This window comes from Heloderma suspectum, chromosome 3 (assembly GCF_057233095.1).
Source record: "Heloderma suspectum isolate Gila_16-S chromosome 3, 16-S_ref, whole genome shotgun sequence".
NCBI classification, from domain to species: Eukaryota; Metazoa; Chordata; class Lepidosauria; order Squamata; family Helodermatidae; genus Heloderma; species Heloderma suspectum.
Window position 1 is genome coordinate 304,983,328 of NC_139460.1, and position 16,935 is coordinate 305,000,262.

Consider the following 16,935-nt stretch of genomic DNA (forward strand, 5'->3'; position numbering starts at 1 on the left):
AGCAGCAGAAAGGAATCTCCACACAAAACCTGCTCCCATACTGGATGAGGACAATAGAGTAATTCTGAGTGCTATGACTGATAAGTTGATAAACTGGTGAAGATACATGCATTCTCCTGCCTTGTAGAACATTAATCCAACAAAAGGAGCTTTCTCTGACCATTCAAATGTCCAGTAGAAAAGCTTTCCTACTGTGCATTTGAATCCTCGGAGAAAACGGCTTCACTTGGATTATCTATTCTTATTATTATTCCCCTGCAGAACAATTTCAGAATAAGGAAGCATGATCCCAGAGCCAGTGCACAGAAAATCAACAATACCCATGTGGAAGCCATTTTATTGGCTTCCTACACACACACACACACACACACACACACTGCAGTGGCTTCCTGATGAGAGCGAGACTTTCTGCTCACAGAAAATGCCACGATCATCACTTTGCACTAATGTCTTGCCATGACAAAATGGCCACCATGGCGCACAATTTCAAGTGGCCTTTTATGTATCTCATTCATGGTAAGGAGGACACAATGCAAACCATCTTTTCACCTTTAGTTTTTTACCGTTTATGTCTCCTTGTTCTCTGCTTCCATTTTTCCCTTCTTTCCTTCTCCCTTCTCCTTTCTACTGAGGCCTTCTAGGGTAAAACCTCTGAACAGCAAACTGGAAAGGGATTGCAACTCTAAGGATACAACACAGCCTCCTTATGGACATCCTAGTTTTTCCAAATGTTTAACCTTAAAACCTTCCTTCCTATTATTTATAGTTGATGCATCTCATTAGGCTCTCATTTCTATACCACCTAACAGTCAAAGCTCTCTGGGTGGTTCACAAAAATTACACACCACAAATACAAGATAAGAAAGATAGTGTAGCATTTTTAACATACAAAATTTAAAACAATTTAAACAACTAAAAACAATTTCAGTAAGGTATTAGACCTGATAAAGACAGCTGACATAAATGCCCTACCATATGCCATCAAATGCCTGGGAAGAGAGGGCAGCCTTAACGTGGCACCAAAAAGATGACAGTGTTGGTGCCAGGCAGGCCTCAGTGGGGAGATGGTTCCATAAATGGGGGGCTACCACTCAGAAGGCTCTCTACCTTATTGCCACTTTCTGAGCCTCATGAGGAGGCACTTGGGGGAAGGCCTCAGATGTTGATCATAGTGTCTTCATAGGTTCATGTTGGGATAGACGCTCTGTCAGGTATTGTGGTCCCAAGCCATGTAAGTCTTTATAGGTTAAAACCCATACCTTGAATCAGGCTTGGAAACATACAGGAAGCCAATGCAAGCAGGCCAGAATTGGTCTTATATGCTCGGACCTTCTGGTCCCAGTTATTAATCTGGCTGCCACATTTTGCACAAGCTGGCACTTCTGTACAGTCTTCAAGGGCAGCCCCATGTAGAGTGCATTGCAATAATCTCACTTGGAGGTTACCAGAGCATAGGTTACTGAAACCAGGTTATCCCTGTCCAGATAGGGGTGTAGCTGGGCCACACACACACACACACACACACACACATATTTCTTCCAAGTGCCATCTACACCAGCCTTCCCCAACCTGGGGCTCGCCAGATATGTTGGACTATAACTCCCATAACTCCTAGCCAGCATGGCCAATGGCCAAGCTGCCTGGGAATTATGGGAGTTGTAGTCCAACACATCTGGCATGCACCAGTAGGAAGATGGTAGAATGAGGTGGTAGAATTCTGGACTGTGCCACGTTCAACTGCATTTTTAAATCCGTCCACCTCAACATAGTAAACTAGCGCATAAGAGAGAAGAAGGTAAGAGCTAGCTCTCTACCTGGAGTGGAGTATATGGTCCACCTCAGTATACCAGTTGGAATAACATGTCGATTGGTGCTGAGATTCCAGTTGTGAAAGCTTTGGAATGAACCTCAAAATGAAATTTCTTTGGAACTCATGCCGAGTTCAACAGACATCAGGGATGGCAGCTCGGCTCGGCCTGCAGTCCTACACTCACTGATCTGGAAGTAAGTCCCACTGAACCCAGTGGGGCTTATTTTTGAGTAGATGTATATGGCTTGCCCTGTCAGCATTGAAAATGGTGGCTCCAAGTCCACAATGTGCTGAATAGCAAAGTCATTTTTATCCCAACGTGGCACCAGGCTTGGGATGTCCAGCATGGGGAAATCCGGCCCTCTTGGGGCTTGACAGATTTCCCCGGAGCCCCCAGCTCCTTGCCAGAAGTCACAGACTCATAGTCTGCCACTGGCCATTGTTCACAAGTCCTTCTTTCTCCCTGCCAGGAAACACATTCGCACAACAGCCAGTGGTGGGCAATTGTGGGGCCAGTTGCAGTGAGCAACCGTTTCCTTCTCCCTTCCGAGCCTCGTCGAGTCGGGCCAGCTCTCACACAAGCGAGCCAGAGTCCAGGGGGCTGAGCCACCAAAGGCTCCGCAGACTTGACCCCTGGACAGATTCCTCCAACATCCCTATGCCAGGCACATAGTCTACTGGCAGATGGTTTGTGGTGGTGCTCAGTAGGATTTGTTTCACCGGGAGAGCCATGTTTTGTCACTCTAGTCTCCTGGGCCACCTTGGAAAACTGTCGAAAGCTCCAGATCATCAGACAGGGAAAAGAAAGGTGGCAATGCTGATTGATATAGATGCATTTCAGTGGCTGGGATGATTTTTAGGACAGAAGAAGGTGCGATTCCTTCGGGCTTTTTTTTTTAAAGAGGACTGTGCATGCATCACAGTACATCAGATCTTCTGAGGGAATGTTCTGCTCTCTGACCTACTTGCTGGCAGCTGCTGTCACTAACAAGTGAAATACTTCTGCACCCACCCACATTTGAACAGCAGGCGCTTTTTCTTCTGCCAATGGGGCTGTCTATCACACTCAGAATTCATAGAATTCAATTGCCTGGGAGTGATCAGTCTCAACAGCAGTGTCCATGCTGGGACTTCACAGCTGTCCCAATAAGACACTCGATGGAATAAGCAAACTGCGGTCATGCAAACGCAGAGTGGGGGAAGGAGATCTCAGACTGCTTTTACTGTAACAAGAGCAAGGAGAAATCCAGGCAGGCAGGAACAGTGTTGTAATTGTGAGGTAGCTTTCAGATTTTATGGAACTCTTCTGCAAGATAAATATTTAAAATGGGGGGGTGAGATTTTTTATTTATTTAGGGAGCAATCCTATGCCTGCTAGACAGCAGCTAGATGGCCATAGGATATGCTGTTTTCCAGGAACCGACCTCGGAACCCACTCTCCAAGGTCAGTTCCCAGAAAAGTGACCACCCCCCAGGTCTGTGCTGCCTCCAAGGCAGTGCGGAAAAGCCCCATCCTCCGTGCTCGGAAAAGGAGTGCAGAGCGGCTGAAAAGGGGCGGGGCTGGGGGTGTTCCGGGGCGGGGAAAGCGGATCTGCCTGTATGACACATCCTATGTGTCATATACCAGCCTCCTCTCCCGCTTCCCCCCCCCCACAGCTAGACAGCTGAAAACAGCTGTCTAGCAGAAAAAGTAGGGCAGGAGAGGCACAAGGGAATGATTCCCCCCTGTACATCTCCTGCCTTGCTTTGGGTAGGCAGTCACTTTGGAGGTAGCTGCCTATCTAGATAGGATTGCGCCCTTATTTATTATATTTCTATACCGCCCCATAGCCGAAGCTCTCTGGGCAGTTTACAGAAGTTAAAACATTAAAATACAATATACAAAGTTTAAAAACCATTTACATAAAACATACAGACAATATATACAACAACATATAACTAAAACAACTTTGAACTAAAAATATTTTTTTTAAAAGAAATCCAAGAATAAAACACAGCTTAAAACAGCATAGAAAAGTCAGCAGAATGAACAGGAGTTCTAAAAAGTGAAGGCCTACCGGAATATTAGCGTCTTTAAAACCTGCTTAAAAACCTTCAATGAGGTCAACAAGATGTTGCTAAAACTTGACTAGGCAGAAGCCCTGCCTGTAAAGTGTTACAATCTCAGGGCCAAAATGGACATTACTCCAAATCTGTGTCTAGCAGCTCTGTTCTTTTTCATTTTTACTCCTCTAGACTAGGTGAAGTGGCACAATCTCGATCAGGACCCTAGTATGTGGGAATAGGGAGGGGTGTTAAGATCTGGATTGGGGCCCCTGTGCCTACTGTAGAGTAAAAATTAAAGAAAGATACAGCTGCTGGAGAGCCAGGGCCTGCAGGAGAGGCCACCACCACCCGGGAAGAGGCGGGCCTGCTGCTGCTGCTGGGCCTGCTGCTGCTGCTGCCGCTGCCGCTGCTGCCACCACCAGGCCTTTCCTGGAGACTTCTGCCTGGCAGACCGCCAGTCCCTGCAGGACCAGGCCCCCAGGTACCGAGCCAGCTGTGCTGCTCCACCTGCCCTCCCTGGAGGGGCTACATAAGCTGGCTGGCTGAGGTGGCCTAGGAGATCCAGGGCTGGCAGGAGAGGCCACTACCACCACTGGTGAAGAGGCGCGCCTGCTGCTGCTGGGCCACCACCACCACCACCACCACCACCACCTGGCCTTCCCTGTGGACTCCGGCCTGGCATTATTTTTAATGGGATTTTTAATTGTTGTGTGTGTGTGTGTTTCCTGGGGGATTCTGTTGTGTTTTTAGGGGTGGGTAGCCTGCCTGATAGGCAGGAGCGAGGGGGCATGTGTCCACCTGATGGAGGCAGTGGGGGGAGTGTTGGGGGCCAGAGCATACCGAGGCTGGGCGGCAGGCGCTGGCGGAGCGCTAGGGGCAGGCCATGCCAGGTAAGGGGAACAAGGGAGAGATGTGTAATATCTGTCCCCTGCTCCGGGCCTGTCCAGAACCAAAGGATGGCTGGGGGAGGCATGACCCCATCTTCTGGCCTTCGTTTCCTGCTCTGCAATGCCAGGTCTGTTACCCAGAAAACCTCCCTCATCCATGACATGATCCTGGATGAGGGTGCAGACCTGGCATGTATTACGGAGACCAGGCTGGCCAAGGCTGCTGCTCCAACCCTTGCAGCCATGTGTCCAGCTGGATTTTCGTATGCACAGCAGCCGAGGGCTGGGGATCGGGGAGGGGGAGTGGCTGTTATCTACCAAGAGTCCTTGGTCTTCACCAGACCCCCTCTCCGGGAGACCAAGGTTGCTGAGTGCATGTACTGGAGGTTGGGCCCGAAAGGCAGTCTGGGGATTCTGCTCGTGTACCGTCCACCCCACTGCACAACTGACTCCCTGGCCGAGGTGCTTGAAGTGGTCTGTGATGTGCGTGTGCAGTCCCCTAACTTATTGGTGTTGGGGGACTTCAACGTACATTCGGAGGCCATCCTCACAGGAGCACCTCGGGACTTCATGGAGACCATGGCCTCCTGGGAGCTGCACCATATTCTAACTGGGCCCACCCATGTAGCCGGTCATGCACTAGACCTTGTGTTTGTTTCTGGAGAAGTGGGGAGTGATCTGGACGTTGGGGGTATATCCACCACCCCCTTGTCATGGTCAGATCACTATCTGGTGACGCTGGACTTCTCGCTTCCACAACCCCTCCGCAGGGGTGGAGGACCCATTAAAATGGTCCGCCCCAGGCGTCTTATGGATCCAAATGGATTCCTGAACGCGCTTGGGGATTCTCTGGGGCATGCCAACGGCCACTCGGTCGAGACCCTGGTGGGTGGCTGGAATGCCGCAATCACTGGGGCATTAGATCAGGTGGCTCTGAAATGCCCTCTCCCCCTGAACAGGGCTCTGACTGCACCATGGTTCAGTCCGTGGTCACGAGCTCTGAAACAGGAGGTGAGACGGCTAGAGCGCCGGTGGCGGAAGTCTCGCTCCAAAGACGATCAGACACGGGCTAGAGCTGTATCTTCAGCCTATCACGTGGCGGTGAAGGCAGCAAAAAAGGAATATTATGCTGCCTCCATCGCATCTGCAGAGTGCTGTCCCAGGAGGCTGTTCCAAGTGGTCCGGAGCCTGGTCAGTCCTGTGGCTCCGGAACCACTGGAGCATTCTAAGGCCTCCTGTGAGGCCTTGGCAAGGCACTTTGCAGATAAAATTGATCAGATTAGGTGTGTTACTCTGCATGCTGTGGATACAGTTAGTGAGCAAGAGGCGGCCTGTGGCAAACCGGTTTTGTGGGATCGGTTCCAGCTTCTTCCTCCTGATGAAGTGGGCAAGGTGCGTTCACTGGTACGGCCGACCACCTGCTTACTTGATCCTTGCCCATCTTGGCTCATTATGAGCTGCAGAGAGAGACTGGGTGAGGGGATCAAGGCGGTGGTGAACGCCTGCCTTGAGGAGGGAGTGATGCCATCAGCCCTCAAGGAGGCAGTGATAAGACCGCTCTTAAAGAAGCCCTCCTTGGATCCTCAAGTTTTGAACAACTTTCGCCCAGTCTCAAATCTGCCATTTTTGGGCAAGGTGATTGAGCGGGTGGTGGCGGTGCAGTTGAAGGCACACTTGGAAGAAACTGATTATCTAGACCCATTTCAGTCGGGCTTCAGGCCTGGGCATGGGACAGAAACGGCCTTGGTCGCCTTGGTAGATGATATGAGGAGGGCTCTGGATAGGGGTGAATGCTCCTTCCTTGTTCTCCTCGACCTCTCAGCGGCTTTTGATACCGTTGATCACGGTATCCTCCTGGACTGCCTGGAGGGGTTGGGCATTGGGGACACCGTATTGCGGTGGTTCCGGTCCTTCCTCTCCGGCAGGTACCAGAGGGTAGCTCTGGGAGAGGAGATTTCGGGCCCGTGGCCACTTACTTGTGGGGTGCCACAGGGTTCCATCCTCTCCCCGATGCTATTTAACATCTATGTGAAGCCGCTGGGGGCTATCATCAGGAGGTTTGGGGTGCAGTGTCATCAATATGCGGATGACACGCAGCTCTACCTCTCATTCAAATCTTCCCCAAGGTTGGCCGTAGAATCCCTGTCCAAATGTCTGGAGACGGTGAGTGGCTGGATGGGGAGGAATAGGCTGAAGCTGAACCCTGACAAGACCGAGGTACTTTTGGTGGGAGACAAGAGGAGGCTGGGGGATGTTGACCTGGCGTTGAATGGGGTACGGCTACCCTTGAAAGACCAGGTCCGCAACCTGGGGGTCATTTTGGACTCCCAGCTGTCCATGGAGGCTCAGGTGTCAGCTGTGAGCCGGACAGCGCTGTATCAACTCCATCTGATACGGCGGCTGTGCCCCTTCCTTCCCGACCATCTGCTCCCAACATGCCCTGGTCTCCTCTCGTTTAGACTACTGTAATGCGCTCTACATGGGGGTTACCCTTGAAGACAGTTCGGAAACTGCAGCTGGTACAGAACGCGGCGGCTCGCCTGATTAAAGGCAGCCGCCAGCGAGATCACATCACTCCAGTGCTGAAGGAGTTGCACTGGTTACCAGTTGTTTTCCGGGCCAAATTTCAGGTGTTGGTTTTGACCTTTAAAACCCTATATGGTTCCGGCCCAGCCTATCTTAAGGAGCGCTTCCAGCAGCACCAGACAGACCGCTTAACAAGATCAGCCTCGGATGGCCTTCTCTCTGTCCCATCAGCCAGGACAGCTAGACTGGTGGGGACGAGGGAGAGGGCCTTTTCTGTGGTGGCCCCCACTCTGTGGAACTCCCTCCCTAGGGAACTCCATCATGCCCCCTCTTTAATGAGCTTCCGTCGTGCATTAAAAACGTTGTTCAGGCAGGCATTTGGGGTGGGTTAGGGTATGTTAGAAAATGTTTTTATTGTAGAATTTTATTGTTTTAAACTGTTTGGGCGATGTACAACATACAATAAAGAGTGGCTGGGTGACCAGCCAGATGGGCGATTAATAATTTAATAATAAATAAATAAATAAATGGGATTTAAAGTAATGCCTGCTTTGGCACTTAAGGAGGCTAATCTGATCTCCTGGAGCAGGGAATTCCATGGTTTAGGTGCCACGATGAGGAAGGTGCATTTCTCATGTTCCCATCAATACTGAGGGGATCCATCTGATGGCGATGGGGCACAGAGCAGAACCTCCTCCACCTCACACTCCTTGAGAATCCAAGTGGACAGTGAAGCTAATGCAGTAGGAGGTAACCCAGCCCTAAACATTTAGGCCTTTAAAAGTGGTAGCCAATACTTTGAATTGGGCTTGGAAATGAACTGGAAGCCAATCCAGATGGAATCGCATTGGAGATACACATAAACGTAAGTGGTGCCAGCTTCAGGTTTTGGAAGGCCCTTGGGCAAGACACCCTCAATGGTCCCCCTGCCTCAGTGAGTCTACTTTCTCACCACGATTGTCACCAGCTGCTTTTTCTCCTCCTCTTCTTTCTCATAACTGCTCCACTTGCCTCCTTGACAGGCAGAGAGCCAATGAGCAAGGAGGCAGGGCCATCTTCTGCTCCTCCTTCTCACCACCACTGTTTTCTGGGCCGGAGCAAGAGGCAGGTGAACGAGCAAGTTACAGTGGTGAAGAAGAGGAGCAACTCCAGGGCACTCTTGCCAGTGGGCCCCTGCTGGGGTGTGGGCCCTCGGGAGGTGCCTCCCCTTGACACCAGCCCTAGGTAGATACAAGATGCAAATGGTATCTGCACCCCAGTTGCTATAGGAAATGGGAAGTTCGAGAGGGAATTCAAAAGCTTTGCAAATATTAAAGTAAACAAACAATTTAAGAAATATTTATTTTGATAAATAGCATGTTCTGAAGGAGCCACACATGGGGGAAAAAAGAGAGAGAGAGAGAGATGTCAGGCTACAACTCTCCATGCATACTTTCTACCAAGGGCTGCAACATTGTTCTCTGCAAACGTTCTTATAATGGCTGCACCCCAAGCAGAAATTTGGCACTTGAAGATTCTCTCATTGCTTCAGTTGAAAGCTTCGATTTTATGCTTGCTGTGCAGTTGTGAAAGACACAGAACCCTGGGCAGAAATCGTAAGTTGGCAACCCTAGTTCCCAATGTCAACAGTTGGCGGCGCTCCAAAATAAGCAGTTTTCTGTACCCACTGTGTATCAGATGTTTTCACGGTTTTGTTAGCAAGCCCTCCCCTTCACCCTCCACCAATTCTTTTCTACTGGAGGCTTGTGGCTCCGGTGTCAGTAGAGGGGTGAATCCACTCTGGGTTTCAGTCAGAACCAGTCAGAACTCTGAAGGAGCTATCCAAGATGCTTAACCCATACAGTTCAGCACATTGGATAGCTCCTTTAGAGTTCTGACTGAAACCTAGATTCACTGCCCCACTGACATTGGAGCCACTAATCCCTGGTGTTCTTTTCCCCTGGAAAAAATTGCTGATTATTATTATTATTTACATTTCTATACCATCCTGTTGCTGGTAGTATAGCCCCGATGTTCTCTGAGCTGTTTACAAAGATTAAACATCAAAGAAGTGTTTGAATCAACCCTGCAGGTGATCTGAAACTGATCTGTCAGCCAGAAAGTGACCATTTGCTCGCCTATTAAAGCGCAGAAATTAGACCCGTCCTCTTTATTTGCTGTGGATCCTCCCTTTATAAAAACTGCCGGTGACGACGCTGCTTGAGAAAAGAGATGACGCTAGGAAAAAAGGAGTTCATCACCTCCTCAACCCTTTCTTGTCAGGCTAACATGACTCCCCAGAAGGACGCAAGCCATGTTTCTGTCATTTCCTGCCAAGCTACAGTATGCTATATATGGATCCTGCCAACTACCATTAGCCGATCCCCTGGCAGAGAGGGGAAAGGGCAACGGGTGGAAGGCAAGCAATTGTAATCTCAGTCACCTCAATTAGGCCCAATTTAAACCACAGGCCTGACATGCTGCAGTAATTAGAGATCAAAAGCTCTGCTTGTTCTGCTTTCGCTCACGCTCCCTCTCCCTCTCTCTAACGGAGGCGTGGGTTAACGTGAGAGGTCTCACAATGGTGCTCCGCCTGCACTGCGGTGGCAGACAAGGCCAGATCAGAGGACATGCACGTTTCATCCCCACACACAAACTCCCATCCATCAGGGCCCGTTACAAGAGCACCGAGTTATGCCAATAGCACTGCAATGAACAAGACGCGCATCTGTGGAAGAAGGAGTCACCCACATCTCACAATATTACAAAACTGACATAAGTAAGCTAGATTCAATCATTCAGGGAGAAATCCTATGGCCACTCTTCAGCGCCTAGATGGCCATAGGATATGTGGTTTTCCGGGAACCAACCTTCTCCCCCTTCTGTGCTGCCTCACAGGCAGCTCAGAACAGCTCGGAAGAGGAGTGTGGAGCAGTGAAAACGGGACACTCCTGGGGGCATTCCAGGGCAGGGAAGGCGGAAATGCCAGTACAACACATCCTATGTGTTGTCCGGCAGCCTCCTCCCTCGCTCTGCCTTCCCATGGCTAGACAGCCAAAATCAGCTGTCCAGCCGCAAATGCAGGGCAGGAGAAGTGCAGAGGGGACGATCAGCTCTGTGGTTCTCCTGCCCTGCATTGGATAGGCGGTTGCCTCTGCCTATCCCCATAGGATTGCACCCTCATTTGCTTTTCACACCTTGAGGGGCCACTGACATGTCTGGTTGAATAAGTGAGACTATAAGGAAGTGGTAGAGCACATGATTTGCATGTAAAGTGTCCCAGGTTCAATAGCTGGCCTCACTGGGTAGGGCTGGCCAGGACAGAATTCTATCTGAAACTCTGGAGATACACTGGCAATCAGTGTATACCAGGCCATTTGGCCATTTGAGAAACTGTCCTGAGCACTGTCACAAAATGGCTCCCATGGGAGGCATGGCAAAGGACAAATAACCTGTCCAAACCACTGTGTACAAGGCAGAGCTGGTGTCTGAGCCACAACACCCTACACAACACCTAGGAGCCCACAGCAAGGGCTGCTGGAGAAATCCGAGATGGACTAAAATGAGTTAGGATTTCTAAGAATCTGACCTGTGGAATTCGCTATGGACCAGCCACCTTAGGCCATACAGTGTCCGGGGACTTTTGCTTTCCCAAAATGTATGCAAATTTATTTGTAGGAAAACATGCACGTTTCTGCTGAGACATATCCAATGCTGGAAAATATACACCGGGAAAAGTTGAATGGAATGGGGGACGACAATACACTAAATATTATGTACTGATGTAAATTATGAAAATCATTGCAAACCCTCTTACAGAATTATTTGCATATTTTTCCATATACCAGAAAAAAATTCGAATCCATCTGTGAATGGATGCCAGAATGAACGACATCACACAATCCACGAAACATATACGGGACGGATTTCACAAAACCCAGACATTCCTCCCCACAGCGCCTTTTTCTTTTTTCCCTCCTAAGAATTTATCTGAGCACTACGTGGGGCCCAGAGCCATTCCTGGAAAATGAAGATGGCAGCAGCTGGAGGCCCACACTTTGCTGAGAAGTGACCCCAGCTGCCAGTAAGGAAATGTGTGTGTTTGCTTTTTAAAAAGAAAAAAAGTGGGAGGGGTCGGTCACTTCGGCAAGCGCCAAGAAAGTTGTCCAGGACATATTGGTGTCTTCGGGCACTGCGTTATCCACCCTTGGTGTTGACCACCAGGGCCAGCCCAAGACATTTTGCTGCCAGAGGCAGACAAGATGGCATTTCCCAAGCCCCATTCCATGTACAAAAACAATCAGACAGGTAGTTGAATCTCACTTCCACACTAGGGTTGGGGTAGCATCATCCACTTCATCTGGGGGGCAGCAGGCTAGCTCTGGGGGTGCAGGGCATCCTGTGCAGCACACACAGCTCTGTGCTCCACATGTCACTGCTGCTTCTCACCATCTAGCATCAGCCATCCGAGGCAGCTGCTTCACTCTGCCTAATGGCAGGGCTGGCCCTGTACAATACTTAGATAGACCGGTGGTCTGACTTGCTAAATGGCAGCTTCCTATGTTCCTAACATGGATGAGATGAAAACAAAAGTGCTGAGTTCAAGTTAAACTGAATCAGTTCCAGGCAGGGAGGTGTTTGTCTTCATTGGCTCCCATTCCACCTCTCTGCTCTGCGGTTTCTGTCACCATACTCTGAGCTAGGCCCACTTGCAAAATAGTTTCTTTGTTCTACAGTTACCCAGGTTCAGGTAGTCTGATCATGCCCTCCCATCCACATCCCATTCACATTTAATGGGGGGGGGCTGTGGCTCAGTGGTAGAGCCCCTGCTTTGCATGCAGAAGGTCCCAGGTTCAATCCCCGGCATCTCCAGGTAGGGCTGGAAAAACTCCTGCCTGAAGCCCTGGAGAGCCGCTGCCAGTCAGTGTTGATGATACTGGGCTGGATGGACCCAGGGTCTGACTCTGTAGAAAGTATCTTCCTGTGTTCCCTTCACCTGCTTTATTGTTTTGCTACTTTCTTCTCTGCTCTTGAGCACCTTCCTCCTTCTGCCACCTGTAAAGCATCTCCGTGAAGTTCTTCTCTGGCACGGAATTTAAAGTGAGATGATGCACATGTGTTGCCAGTGAATTTTCAAACACTTCTCAAAAATTTCATTTTTTAAAAAATAGGGGGGGGGGAGGTTCTGGCTGATAAAAAGCCCCTGAAAGCTAATTAGTAACTACTCTTCTCTTCTTTTTATCTATAGGAAGAGGCCTTAATAATCAGCTTTCAGGGCTTTTATCAGCCAGAACCTGTCCATAAATAAATATGTAAAATTTTTGAGGAGTGATTGAAAACTCACTGGTTACAACTGTGCACCATCTCACTTTAAATTCCAAGTCAGACTACCAGAGAAGATCTTCACAGGGATGCTCAATTCGCAATACATCCAAGCATTACGAGCCAAACAACTTTGCATTCCCAAGCCAAGGAATTATGAACTTGGGCACAGCACTACTGCTTTCTTCCTGGCATCTTGCACAGTTTTCTGCAGTTGTGTATTAAAATTATTGCAGCAGCAGCACTGACTGGCTTTGCTGCGGTTGTGAATGCTTCAGTCCTTAATCTCTTGGTTATTCTTGTTCTCTTAATGGGTAACTCGACCATTTCTCAAAAACTTAAGTATTTTCGAGGACACTAAACTGTTCCCTTGCTCACTTTGCACATCAAAGGCAAGATCAGGAAGAATACAGAGAGAACAGGGAATTCTGAGCAATTAATAAAATGGTCCTAGAAAGGGAGCCATTTCTTAGCAGTAGGGTGTCATCAAACCAGAGCCTTTACAGGCTTTTCTACTCTCTTATCTGGTAGCCAGAATTGTAGGGCAAAGCCAGAAACAAAGGAAATTCCTCTCACTTGGACAGCTCGGAGACCCATTACTGAGTGACAGCAAAACAACAGCATCACTGTGAAAGTTTCCTCTGAGGGTAGTTTCTGCTTTTATAGCAAACAGCAGCTTTGAGCCCTTTGGGCCTAACATTCAGGGCAGAGGAACCAGCTCCAGTTTTTCAACTACCACTCTTGCTCTTTAAGTACCTGCCATTCTGTGGTAGGCGACAGTGTTGGCTCAGAGGCATGCTTCAGATTTTTGTTTCAAGCTATTCCGCTCCCTTGGCTTTTGCACCCTTTTAAAATAGACAGAGGCCATTTTTATTGTGTGTGTGTGTGCGCGTGTGCGAGATACAACTGAAAGCAGCCATTTATTTCCATAGGTGCAACCACAGAGCTCCACGTGCAGATGTGCTTAGATTACAAAATACCATCACCTTTTTCTTTTCAGACTAGCTGCCACCCTCCTCTCCGACCCTGCTTTAAAAAGACCTGGGCCTCCACCTGGGCTCAAACCTACCAAGAAGAGGAAAGGGCTGGATGCACCCGATCTTGTCTGATCTTGCAAGCTAAGCAGGGTCACCTGGGTAGTGCTTGGATAGGAGACCACCTGGGAATAAGGCTTCCTGCACTGAGCAGGGGGTTGGACTCAATGGTCTTGTAGGCCCCTTCCAGCCCTATGATTCTATGAAACAACCTCTGCCAGCTGTTCCCCATCATCCATGATACATCCGTATGTATTCATTTCAATTTCTCTCTCAGCTTATCTCAAAACATTATACATTCACTTCAATTTTATTGTTTTTACCCAACGGCCATTACAGCAAAACATTATAGGCTTTCTTGAATCCACCTCATTACTCAGCATTCTTCTTTAATCCCAAATTAGGGCTAACTGAAGTCATTGACTGAGTTCACATGATCAATAGGAGGAAAGAAGCCACCATGGCTTCTTCCTCCGCCCCCACGCTTGCGCGCCTGCTATTTGCCTAATTACCCATGATGCAGGTTATCATGTTGTCCAAACCTGGTTCAGTGAACAGTGGGGTTGGTTTCTAAACCACCCCACAACCCATAACTCGTTGTATGGGTTGTGGGTAGTTTAGAAGCCACCCCTACTGCACCCCATGCCAGGTTCTGACAACATGATAATCTGCACTGCATCGCGAGTAATTAGGCAAATAGCTGGCATGCGAGCGGCAGGTGTAGGGGTGGAGGAAGATGCCACTGTGGCCTCTTTTCTCCCGCTGATCATTTAAACCTGGTGACTAAGTGGTGAAGGAGGAGCACTTTGCAGATGCTCCAAATAATTTATTAGTATTATATCATGTTTTCTAGAGCTGAGCCCTGCCATTGGAAATAGGTTCAGGGATGAAATCTTGACAAGCTCTGGCTCAAAATAAGCCTCGCTTCTCAGTCAAACTACTAGCTGTGGAGGCTGGTGGCTCTGATTTCAGTGGGGCTGTAAATCCATTCTGGGTCAGAACCAGCTAGAACTCTAAAGGAGCTATCCAAAGTGCTGAACCCTATCCTCAAAATGGGTTCAGTGCCTTGGCAAGCTCCTTTAGAAGTCTGGCTTATTCTGATTAAAACCAAAAATGGATTCACAGCCCCACCAAAATTGGAGCCTCCATTGACTACTAGGATTAAAATAGGGATAAGGAATGTCTGCCCAGCAGGCCTAATCCAGCCTAGGGACATTCCCCATCCAGCCTGTAGAGCTCCTTGGATTCCTCCAAGGGGAGGGGCTTGGCCTCCAAGCCCTGGAGAAATCCCCACTTTTATCCCCATTTGATGATCTGAGATTGGAGGGGATTCCCCTGCTAATAAGAGATGCACAGGGAAATTCCTGCTGTTATCTCTGATCACAGGTTGGAGATAACAGCAGGGATCCAGATGGTGAGGGGCATGGCTGAGAGGAGCTGCCCTCCCAGCACCAGCAGAGACTGCTTGCACTCCGTGCACTACCCCATGGAGATGGTGCATGAGGCGCCAAGCCCCAGGGACTTGCCCACGCTGTGTCGTCCCCTATTGGGGAGGATGCCACATGGGTGGCACTTCAGCCACTTTAGGTCCGGGTGCAAACCAATTGTGCATCTCGACCCACCAGTTGCAGGCCACTGTTTTGTAAGTACAGCATATCCACTGATTGAATTCTGGCATTCTCTGTGTGCAGCAAAGTAACATATACAAATATGTAAGTTATCCGAAGCTATATATTCCATGGCATCTTAGTATATTTCCCTATAGGCTGTCATTCCTCTCCTCTTTCATAAACACCCCTAAAGCCTTCCAGTTCACATGAAAACTTACTCACCTTAAAAAGTGCTTGCATTTTCATAAAATCATGACAAGTCAGCCTGGTTTCGAGTTGTTCCAGATTTTTTGCTGTCCCAGCATCCTCAGCCCTGTTTAGAGGCTGATTCCCAGTAGTGTCCATGGCTTTTCTTGTCTCAGAAGCCTTGTTGCTCAAGCTTAATGACTTTTAATGTAAATCAATACATCTCCAAATTGGGTTCTCTGCTTTGTTTTTATGTCCTCCCAGAATTTATTTTTTAAAAAATCATTCTTGGCACACGAGGCAGCCCAAGTTATGGGGTAAAATCTCTAGAAGGTCAAAGTGGGCTGAAATGGAAAACAAGAGAGCTAATCACAGGCTCCAATCGCAACATTTTCATTTTTACTTCTTACAGGTTAGACATGCATTCTGGAATACCATCTGTAAACTGGAAAATGTAAGTGGCTTTCTTTGACAGTAAGTAAATAGAATCAAGCAAATTTATAAAAATTTACAGTTTGTTCCTGGAAATGTAATAGTGCCTATTCACCCATAGAAAATCAGTTTTTCTTACCTTGTTGCTACTAATGTGCTATTTATTTTGATTAAAATTCCATTGTCTTTTCCAAACACACTAGATTAGCTTCGGCACTCATTTGTCTTGAGTCCAAATTTGACACCATGGGTATTTCATGGGGCTGTTTCGAGTAAGTGAATTCCCTTGTCTTTGAGTTTACAAGTGTTTCTTAGCAACCTTACACAACACTAGCTTCCTCCCTCTTCCAGGCACTGGCTGAAATAAAGAACTTGCTTAGTTCTCCTTAGGGAGGAACTTTCAAAGCAAGCCAAGAAAGGAAAACCCATAGCAATCCCACCAATTAGATGTAAACACTTAAAAGCCATTCAGCACAACAAAGGGGGAGGAGCTTACGTGTTGTATGGGTGCACACATACATGAGCACTCCCATGAGGTTTTGATCCGCACAGTGTTTATAGGGCATCTCCACACACCAGCGAGCAGGAACCTGGCAGCCGTGCAAACTTTTCAGTCTACGTGCTCAGATGGTGGGATAAAGAGCCAGCAATGTGTTGTATTTTCCACCGGATTTGCTCTCCTCTCCAAGAAGGATGTTGCTGGCCGGTGGGAAATGTAGAGACTTCAAACCCCTGTGAATGATGACTTTTCCAAGCAGTGGCACAGTCAAGGCAGCTCTTTGGGATCCTGCTCCTGATTCAGCAGAATGAGCACAGCAGGGCTGGTGTGCTACATTTTGAAGTAAGTGAAGAAATAAACCATCTAAAGAACCACTGCCACCACCCAAGATGACCTCAGTGCACCACTGCTTCAAAGTTTTCCCAGGAGTTTGCCTCCTTTGGGGTTGATTCAGGTACATCCATTAAAGCCAAGAAACCTCCCTTGGCCTAAGGGCCAAACTGGAGAAATTCAGGGGGAGGGGTGCATTCCAAACTGGGTGAAGCCAAAGGCAAAGGAGCTGGGAGCAAAGATACCAAAAATACCAGCATATTGTAGCTTAAAG

General features: G+C 48.5%; 1 protein-coding gene across 1 annotated transcript in view; it reads right to left on the reverse strand.

Moving 5' to 3' along the window:
- WDR49 (WD repeat domain 49) overlaps window positions 1-15,857 on the reverse strand; it is a 275,211-nt gene extending 259,354 nt beyond the window's left edge. Inside the window, exon 1 of the mRNA XM_084847441.1 lies at window positions 15,437-15,857. Within this exon, the coding sequence (XP_084703567.1) occupies window positions 15,437-15,559 (123 nt within the window). The 5' untranslated portion in view covers window positions 15,560-15,857. The remainder of the gene's footprint in view (window positions 1-15,436) is intronic.
- Between the last annotated feature and the right edge of the window lie 1,078 nt (window positions 15,858-16,935).